Source organism: Gossypium arboreum, chromosome 10 (assembly GCF_025698485.1).
Source record: "Gossypium arboreum isolate Shixiya-1 chromosome 10, ASM2569848v2, whole genome shotgun sequence".
Taxonomy (NCBI): domain Eukaryota; kingdom Viridiplantae; phylum Streptophyta; class Magnoliopsida; order Malvales; family Malvaceae; genus Gossypium; species Gossypium arboreum.
Window position 1 is genome coordinate 15,984,736 of NC_069079.1, and position 10,629 is coordinate 15,995,364.

The 10,629-nt window shown below is 30.3% G+C and overlaps 1 protein-coding gene and 1 non-coding gene across 2 annotated transcripts; one reads left to right on the top strand and one right to left on the bottom strand.

Moving 5' to 3' along the window:
• The first annotated feature begins 6,438 nt into the window (after positions 1-6,438).
• LOC108488812 (uncharacterized) lies at positions 6,439-7,411 on the top strand. The gene is made up of 2 exons (XM_017793098.2): positions 6,439-6,889; positions 7,002-7,411. Exons 1-2 carry the CDS (start codon positions 6,767-6,769, stop codon positions 7,242-7,244), a joined length of 366 nt encoding a protein of 121 aa, XP_017648587.1. The 5' UTR covers positions 6,439-6,766; the 3' UTR covers positions 7,245-7,411.
• A 2,649-nt stretch (positions 7,412-10,060) lies between these two features.
• LOC128282712 (small nucleolar RNA R71) lies at positions 10,061-10,167 on the bottom strand. The gene has a single exon (XR_008273067.1). It is a non-coding gene; the product is annotated as a small nucleolar RNA R71 (small nucleolar RNA).
• Positions 10,168-10,629: the final 462 nt, after the last annotated feature.

Genomic DNA, 10,629 nt, shown 5'->3' on the forward strand with positions numbered 1-10,629 from the left:
GAAGTATGTCGAGGCTGATCTAGTTGCTTATGCTTTAAATGTGGCTGAAGATATAAATGCGAAACAAGAACCATCTAATTATTCTGAGGCGATTAGTTGTGAAGACTCAGAAAAGTGGATGTTTGCTATGTAAGAGGAGATGAAATCACTCCACAAAAATAGAACATGGGATCTTCTAAAACTTCCTAAAGGTAAAAAGGCTATTCGTTGTAAATAGGTGTTTAAAAAGAAAGAAGGGACTCCTGGAATTCGTTATAAAGCAAGGCTTGTTGCAAAAGGTTACAGCCAAATTCCAGGAGTGGACTTCACAGATGTGTTCTCCCAGTTGTTAAGCATAGTTCAATTCGAGTTTTGCTTGGTATTGTGGCCATGCATAACTTGGAACTTGACCAGTTAGATGTAAAAACTGCATTTTTGTATGGAAAACTTGAGGAGGATATTTACATGCAACAACCAGAGGGTTTTACAGTCTCAGAAAAAGAGGACTATGTTTGCTTGCTGAAAAAGTCCCTTTACGGTTTGAAACAGATCATCGGAGACGATGGTACAAGAGGTTTGATTCCTTTATGACTTCTCATAATTTCAAAAGAAGTAGTTTTGACAGTTGTGTTTACTTTAAGAAAAACAGTGATGGTTCTTTTGTGTATCTACTTCTTTATGTTGATGACATGTTGATAGCAGCAAAAGATAAAAGAGAGATAAGAAAGGTCAAAACCTAACTAAGTGAAGAATTTGAGATGAAAGATTTAGGACCAGCAAAGAAGATACTTGGTATGGAGATTCTCAGAGATAGAAAAGCAAGTAAATTGTACCTAAGTCAGAAGGGGTACATTGAGAAAGTTCTTTGTAGGTTCAATATACAGAGTGCTAAGCCTATTAATACTCCTTTAGCAGCCCATTTCAGACTTTCATCGGCTTTGTCTCCACAATCAGATGATGAGATTGAGTACTGTCACATGCTCCATACTCTAGTGCAGTGGGATCTCTTATGTATGCTATGGTTTGTTCATGTCCAGCTTTATCATATGCAGTTAGTGCATTTAGCAGATATATGGCGAATCCCGGTAAAGAACATTGGAAAGCAGTTTAGTGGATTTTAAGATATTTACGAGGAACTATTGATGTTTGCTTACAGTTTGGAATAACTAGAGATGGAGTAATTGGGTATGTTGATGCTGATTTTGTTGGAGACCTTGATAGAAGAAGATCTCTCACAGGTTATGTCTTTACAATCGGAGGTTGTGCAATTAGTTGGAAAGCCACTTTGCAAACTACAGTCGCTTTATCTACCACTGAAGCTGAGTACATGGCGATTACTGAGGCTTGTAAAGAAGCTATTTAGTTGAAGGGACTCTTTAGTAAACTCAATGAAGACCTTCAAATCAGCACAGTATTTTGTGACAATCAAAGTGTCATCTTTCTTACAAAAGATCAAATGTTTCATGAGAGAACAAAACACATTGATGTTCGGTATCATTTTGTTCGTGATATTATTGCTCGTGGTGATATTGTTGTGAGCAAAATTAGTACTCATGAAAATCCTGCAGATATGATGACTAAGTCACTTCCTATAACCAAGTTTGAGCATTGCTTAGACTTGGTTGGTGTTCATTGTTGAAGTTAAACCCTTAAGGGGTTTTATAGAAGAGGTGGAGAACTTGTTCGTTGAGAGTTTGCGATGAAGAACTTGTTCATTGAGAATTCGTGTCAAGGTGGAGATTGTTAGAATTAAGTGACCCGAATCCTTATTTAAATAAAATACAGTGGTAAAATAAAATAAAAGAAGAATCCATATAGAATTACACTTTTTTATTTTATTTTAGAATAAGGTTTTTTAAACATTATTAAATTCCATATATTTGATATTTATTAGAATAAGGTATTTCAGTCTTACTAGAATATGACTTTACAAACCTATAAATAGATATAGTCTATTCCTCTTGTAATTAATTCGAATTCGACATGGTGAATTTTCTTCTCCTCTGCCCGTGATTTTTTCTCGAAAGGGTTTCAATGTAAAAATCTGTGTGTTCTTTATTTTATTTTTTTATTTTTATTTTTTTCACAACTTTCATATTTTCTTTATCCTTTATTTTCTTCATCTTTTTTTTTTTTATTTTATAACACGTTATCTGCACGATCTTGCTCAAAGTGATAGTTCATTTTATCAACGATCAAATTAATCCTTCATGATTTTCAACATCTTTGACAGCAAGATGCAAAGTCTTTATAGGAAGTTTCTTTTATTTAATGTTTCATTTCTGATTATTATTTTTCATTCTTCTTCCATTATACATTATCATTGTTTTGATTAACTTATTTTATTTTTTGTTCTTAAGGATGGTGAAAGATTTGATACCGTTATCCATATGAAATCAAGAAGAAAAATTTAATCTCAGAATGGATTATGGTTCTTATTCCCGATCTTCGATTTATTGTACAAGCATGGGTAAAGTATAGATTTGGTAAGAAACTTTAATATTTCGACCATATTTTCTTTTTCAATTAAGGTATGACTACTATTAATTTTTATTTGACATAATTTTCATATTCTGATGGTATTTGATTTTTGCCTTTCTAGGTTAATTTTTTTATGTAAAAGACATAATTGTTGATTAGATATGTTTGCTATTGCCATGGTATGTTTTCTATTTTTTTTTGGTAAATCATTCTTTTATTAAGTTATATTATGCATAATATTTAGATGTTTTGATTATTAAATTCTTGTTATTAAATATTCTTCAAAATTTTAATTATGGTGGAAAGTGTTATTAACCTACCATTGTTGATTAAAGGAAACTTGTAGGATCTATTGAGTCTTATTAACTTGCTAATGTTGAATGATTGTATTATATCTTTTAAATTAAATTTATAAATATTTTATTAGAGCAACATAAGATTTTATAATATATATCGGTATTGAAATTTGATACAATGTGTATCGGATAATTTTCAAGTATCTTACATAAAAATTTTAATTATTTATTAAATGATTTTTACAGTTAGATTATAAATGTTATTACGAAAATAAAGTTATTTTAGTACTTGTAATAGTGCTCGTGATAATAGTCAAGGTGATGACGATGATGTTAAAGATCTCTAGGTATATTTTACTATGATTTATTATATCATATTTATTATAATTGGAGACAATATGAATAGATAGATTTTGATTTAAAATCTCACGCATGTTTGCGATGGTGATTATGAAATAAAGAATCTATTGAGATGTTTATAAGTACGTCCTACTAGATTTGTTGCATTCCCCGAAGTAAATATAAACATAAAGAAAATAAAAGATATAATCATGAACCACTAAAAGTGGGAACATAGTAATAAATAAGAGAACAATGAGAGTTCTCAAGAGAACTCTTCAAAGGGTAAAGATAACTTATGTTATCAATGTGATATGAAAGATTATTGGTCACATATGTGGCATATGCCTAAATATTTTGTTTCTGATATTATTCTTTGAGGAAGGATATGAGAATGTAGTAATAAATTCTATCATTATAGATAGAAAGTATTTATCTTATTTGGTACTAAAACAAACAAATATTATTTCAATATTTGATAGTACAAAATTAGTTGAAAGCTTTAGAAGAGCTAATATATATGATGCCACAATTAATTGAGAATTTATATGGACATTCATTAAAGAACTAGAAGATTCTTTAATATAAATAATTCTCATTTGTTGCTTGTTCTCAATGAAAATTGATCCTTAAAAACTCACTAGCTAAAGTTGAGATTTAATGTTTTGCATTTCTGAAATGAATATGAGTCCAATCATCCACTATGTGATAGTTTTGATATTATATGATTTTGGTAGATGCATCTACAAAATAATCACATATGTGTTATCAATTTGCAACCTATCATTTGCAAGATTGCTTGTTTAAATAATTAATTTCAGATAATTCAATTAAGACAATTCATCTTACTAATACTGATGAGTTTATATCTCACTATTTTATTGATTGAGTTTGAAAATTTTTTGTAAAAGTTTGCACATAATGGTTTAGAGAAATTATTGATTAAACACCTCCGATTAATGTCTAAACTAGTACTTATGAGAACTAAACTTTCTATTTCAACATGAGATTATGTTGATTTACATGTTGTACGCATCAAACTAATAAGTTATAAATACTCCCCATTACAATTGATTTTTGATAAAGAGCTAAATATTTCTTATATTTTAATTTTTTTATATGTGTATGTGTTCCAATTGCTCCACCACAACACACAAAGATGAGTGAATCCTTAAAAAAAGTTGGAAATATATATTAATTACAAGTTTCTTTACATTATTAGATGTTTTGAATGTATTTGAGATTCAATTATGACATGATTTGTGATTACAATTTTGATTCGATAGTTTTCCCAACATTAGGGGGACAGAAATACTAACTTATAATGAGTTTGAGGGAGAATAATTTAAACCAGAAGTTTCATAAGGATAACTCATTACAAGTTAACTGTTAAATTTATTTACATACTTAATGAGAATAATAAAGTGTGACATACTATCTAATATTTTAATTTGATTCAAAGTCCCAGTAGGTCAATCAGTTGAAATAAATAATATATTGATAGGTTCCAAATATGAAAATTCTTCTAGATTGTCATATAGTGGAGGCGGGTGCTCCAAAAGAGACCCAAGATATAACTAATAAGTAAAACTCCAGAAGAGATTCAGGTACTTGAAACTGAATTTTAAAATAATGAAAATAAGAGATCTCGATAAGTTATGTCAATTCGAGAAAATGTGGAACCGAATAATAAAAGTGGTCGACAATGATTTTGCATGCAGTATTATTATTGAAATAATGAAATAAAAGGAAGATCTTGAATAAATCTTTTGAGAAATATAGATATGAAATAAATTGATTAAAATAGAAAGACGCAACTCAAATACAATTAAATTCATGGAGTTTTTGGACCAGTAGTCCAAATATCTAAAGGTATAAAGCTTGTAATGGTGCAATTGAAGTAGTTTTACAAAAGCGGAATAAAAATATGAAGTTTTTCGCTAAGTCCTGGCATTGGTTATGAAAAGATATAATATTCTTTTGTGGTGGATGCAATAACCTTTCAATATATTATTAAATTGATAACTTATAAAAGATTTAACTTGCGTCTAATGGCTATTGTTACAACCTTTTGAATCACTATATAGTAAATTTTATATTAAAATCCTTGAAGGATTTAGGATGCTAGAAGCATATTGAAATTCTCAAGAAATTGTTCATTTATTGAATTGAAATAATTTAAACATATATATGTGGTAAATTTGACATAGTGAATAGTAGTTGAAGGAGGATTATAAAATGATCCAAAATACTTATTTGTGTTTTATAAAAGAATCATGATTATTTATTTTGATTATTGTTGAATCTCCTAAAGAGATCAAAATATATTTCTCCAAATTTCCTTCACTCATGACTTTTAAAAGAATGGTGATATAAATGCTTAGCAATACATTCAAATAGTCATTTGAAAGTCTAGTATTCAAAATTGAATACATAGAATATGAGAAAGTGTGTGATGTTTTCATGAGGGGAGTAAATACGCGTTGTACTCTTTTTCCCTTAACCGAGGTTTTGTCCTATTGGGTTTTCTTGATAAGGTTTTTAATGAGGCAACATATTATGTGTATTATAGATTGTGTGCTCTTTTTCTTTCATTAGGTTTTTTTATCTCACAAAGTTTTTTCTAATAAGGTTTTAACGAGACACATTATCTACCAATGGATATACAAGGGGGAGTGTTATGAATATATTTTTAAGTGGATGGCCATCATAATCAAGATAAAGTTTTGATGTACTTAAATTCTAATAGTTATTAGAATTAGATATCTACTTCTTTTATACTTCTTATGCCTATAAATAGAGGCTTTGATGAAACATTGTAATCATCCATTTAATTAATAAAGTATATTCTTTATTACTTTAATATTTTCTTTGTTTTTATTCTATTTATCTTTCTTTGTTTTATAATACTTATTAATTAATTATAAATTTTCATCAAATTAAACACTAAAAAATGAAGAATCTACTTTCAAACATTAAAATGTTACATCAAATAAAAAAATATAAATATCACATTTAAAAAAAGCTAAACTCGTGTTAAACCTTTCATAATTATGTACATATAATCATGTCTACATTAGTGTCGTGTTTTAATTACTCATAAAATGACACATATTTTGCAATGCTAGTGAGGAAAAACACCTTAGTTACAAAACAAACTAATGAAATAATAAATCAATGTCACCGACCTCTGTAAATTACAACCACGTTGATTATAAAGATAAGTCATGAATATCGGGTTCTATACTTGGGTATAAGTCACGAAATCTCACATTAATTTTAAATAAAGTATTTATAATCACTAATAAAATATTTTCTAATGAATATGAAAAAGGGCTAATATTTCTATCTAGTCTCTTCGCTCCTACCGGATAACATCATAACGCAACATGCCTGTTCTGGGGCAATGGGACTTGGCCATTGCCAGATTGGCAAACTGGCACTCAGACCCTACCGCCCTCACATGCATAGATGCGCTTCCCCAATATGCCTTTACAGTTAAAAGAGAAAAAAAGAAAAACTCACTCGTTTCTTTTGCTTTTCTCTGTTTATATAACCCCATGAAGGAAGAGAGGTTTTTCCATATTTAGAAAAAGTAAAGAATTTGCTTTCTGGGTTTTCAGGCTCACCAACTCTCTTCCCAAGCTCTCGTTTCAGTCAATTAAGAAGACATGGAAGTGGCTGTTGAGGTAGAAGATGATATGTTTTTTGCAGATTTAAGCAAGCAAATCTCTTTGCTTATCATGGATGATGATGATGACTCAGTTGTCAGATATCCCTCAGTTTCTCTCCAGGTTTTTTTTTCCTTTTAACCATTTACATGCTTTTCATTTTCAGCGCATTACGACATTTTCTCTCTTTTTTTCAAAGAAAAAAAGAACTGATGTTCTGTTCAAAAAATCTCAGGCCTTCACTGGTGCGAATTACCCTACAGCACAATGTCCATTTGTTCAAGAACAAATGTGCAGAAGAGAAAGCAAAGGTACTGGAGTTTTTATCCCAAAGTCATCGCAACAACCAAGAAGGAAGCATAGGCAAGGAAGATATAGTTCTTCATTGAGCTCCAAGTCTAACAGGCAGCTTCGTAACGGTGCACAAATGACTTCTCAAGCATCTTTCAATAACATTTTCTACACAAGGAGAGGCTGAAGGGTTCACGTGTTTATGAATTGTATAAATTTCCTAAAAGGAATTACTATTAATCCCCCATGTAAACTACTGCTGAAGACAATTAGGCAAAAGATTTTATACCTAGCTATATGTACATGTATGTGTATGTACATTACAAATAATTGAGTCTTGAAATGATTCTTAAAGTGATTGTCATATAAGTGTGATATAGGATCATATATTAATTATATAAAAATCAATTCTTTTCGGATAAATGTTAATTTTAAAATCAATATGAAAGCAAATATGGATCGTTGATTGATTTTTTTAAAATTAAATCGATTCAATCCAACGGTTTAGAAGCTTTAGTCATGCTGTGCTACCCACTTAAAGTAATTTTCCCTTTGATCATGACATGATTGTTCATTAGTTTGCCATAATAAATGTCAATCATCCTTCGATACCTTTTCTAACGATCATGTTTCCCATATTCATTGTTCCAATCTTTCCAATTTTCATGTTTCTTTTGGGAATATATGTAGTACAATTATTCTCTTCATTGGGTAAAAATCATAAATAAATAAAAATTAAAAAAAAATAAAGTGGAAGATAAAACGATAAACCGATAGATATGATAGATCGAATGATACATGTCCAATTAAACCCTTTGAGATGTAAATTCCAACAAAATCAATTAATGATTCTAATAAACCCTCTAAGAAATAATCCTTGACAAATTAGAGGGTGAAGAATGAATTTCCACCACCTCTTGCAGAAAATCGAGAAGAAAACTACTTCTAGAAATCACAAGAAAGAAATCTTGCACAAAGAAACTAATTCCCAAAGTTGAAAACTTTATTAATGAAAACAGTTCTCCTTAATGAACTATGAAAAAGCCTTTATATAGTGATAAGCTATAAAAGTAACATATTTTAATCCCATTCTTAATTCATTTTTGGATGATTAATTATGCAAATTAGTGAATTTGATACTCTTAATCTTTTAAATTCATGTTTCTATACTTGGAAGAGCATTTGGGAGTGAAAGGAGCGCAAAACGAGCCAAAATTGACAAATTGAGTTGTTTTCAAGAGCCACACGACCTGGACACATGCCCATGTGCCAGCTCGTGTCGATTTCGCACCCTGCTTCCCAAATACGCGGAAAAACACAATTTTTAGGCTTTCTGAGCATTCTAAAATCTATAAATACCAATGAGAAGAAGGCATAAAGGGGTCATCAGAGAAGATTGAAGAAAACATTAGAAGAACACCATCGAGATAAACTCGGAAGTGGATCCCCATCAAGATCGAAGGTCTCTTTTTAATTTCTTTTGAAGTTTTATTGAGTTTCTTTATGACTTGTGGTTATTCTAACGTTGAGATGTTTTCATTCAAGATTATGAACTAATTCCCTAGATACCTAGGGAAGATGAAACCTATAATGAATCTTATTATTTGATTTCTAATTTACATGATAAATACTTGATTCTTATTCTCAATTATGTATGCTAATTTCTTGTTTTAATATTTCTGGGATATTAATTTATGTTTAATACGCTTAATTCAGTGGAGCAAATGTCTCTGTTTAAGAGTAGATCTAGCATAATTGAGTGGAGTTGCATGCAATCCTAGAAATAGGATGACAAAAATCTACAGTATTAGAGTCAAATCTAATAGGGGAATCCATAGATTTAGTTAATGCAACGATAGGTGTTTTAATTAGAAAGAGATTTCAATTAATCAATTTAGAGTTAGTTGTTCTTACTCTCAATAGAGATATTGACATAATTTAGGGATTTCTACGGATCAAGACACAAGTGAATAAATCGTTTAATTTAGATTCGTAATAATAAGTGAAGTCTAGGTGAATTCTTTCTTGGGTATTGTCTATCTCATTGGTTAATATTTGATTATTTTCTTAATTCATTCTCTATTGCATTCTTAGTTAAATTAGTTTAGTAAATTTAGATTAAAACACATCACTCCAAATTGTCGGCCAAATAATAGAAAAACAATAATTACTAATATTTTTAGTCCTCGTGGATACGATATTCTCTACTCACCATAGCTATACTATTGTTCGATAGATGCGCTCACCTTTGTCGTACTTATAGTTAGTTCAGTGATCATCAAGTTTTTGGCGCCATTGCCAAGGACTAAAATATTAGGAACACTTGATTTTTATTAATTTAGCCATTTTTATTATTTTTTTATAATTTTTTTAGTTTAATTTTTACATTCTAATTTTTTTCTTTTTTGTTTATTTCTAGCAGGTTCCTTTAGTTTCTGACTAGAAGAAATTGGTCGGGACCATTGATTTTTTATAGTGAAATTGAAAGTACTGCTCGTAAAAACCGTGAAGAAGCAAGACAAAATCGATAGAATATAGTAGACGAGCAAGATGACATTATTATTACTGAGAGGATGAGTGATAATCAAAATAATCATCTACCTTCTATAGTTATTGCAAACCCAAATCCTGTTTCTTGTACTATGTACGATTATGCCAAGCCCACTCTAATTGGGCCTGAATCGAGTATTGTACAATCCACCATTGCTACAAATAATTTTGAACTGAAATCGAACACTATTCAGATGGTACAACAGTTTGTTTAGTTCGATGGTTCACCAATATGAAGATCCAAATACTCATTTAGCCAATTTTGTGGAAATTTGCGACACTTTCAAAATTAATGGCACCACTGACGATGCCATTCGTCTATGGTTATTCCCTTTCTCATTGAGGAACAAAGCTAAATAGTGGTTAAATTCATTACCACAAGGTTCCATCACCACATGGGCTCAAATGACCTAGAAGTTCCTTTTGATGTACTTTCCACCAGATAAGACAACCAAGTTGAGGAATGATATCTCTTCTTTTGTTCAAATCAATTTAAAAACACTATATGATGCATAGAAGAGGTACAAAGACTTATTGAGACGGCGCCCTCACCATGGGTTACCTTTATGGTTACAAGTTCAAACCTTCTACAACGGTTTGAATCTCTCAGCAAGGAAATTAATTGATGCAGTAGCCGATGGTACATTGAAAAATAACACACCTAAAGCGGCTTATGAATTTATTGAAGAGATGACACTGAATAATTATTAGTGGCAAGTCATGAGGACAAAACCGATGAAAGCAACCAGTGTTTTTAATAATGATGCAATCACCATGTTATCGAATCAGGTAGAACTTTTAAATAAGAAAATTGATGATTTATATGTTTCTACGCAGGTACATCTAGTGATGTAATGCGAGACAAATAGAGGTGAAATGAATAATCCAGAATATTTACCCTTCGCTCCTAGCATAAAGAACAAACAAATCAATTATATGGGTAATAATTTTGGGCCTCAAAATAACCTTTATAATAATAACTATAATGCAGGTTAGAGAAACCATTCCAATTTCTCTTGGGG

Coding starts and splice junctions, on each gene's coding strand:
- LOC108488812 (XM_017793098.2), top strand. CDS start 6,767: ATGGAAGTGGCTGTTGAGGTAGAAGATGATATGTTTTTTGCAGATTTA. Junction 6,890..7,001: donor ATCCCTCAGTTTCTCTCCAG/GTTTTTTTTTCC, acceptor AAAAAATCTCAG/GCCTTCACTGGTGCGAATTA.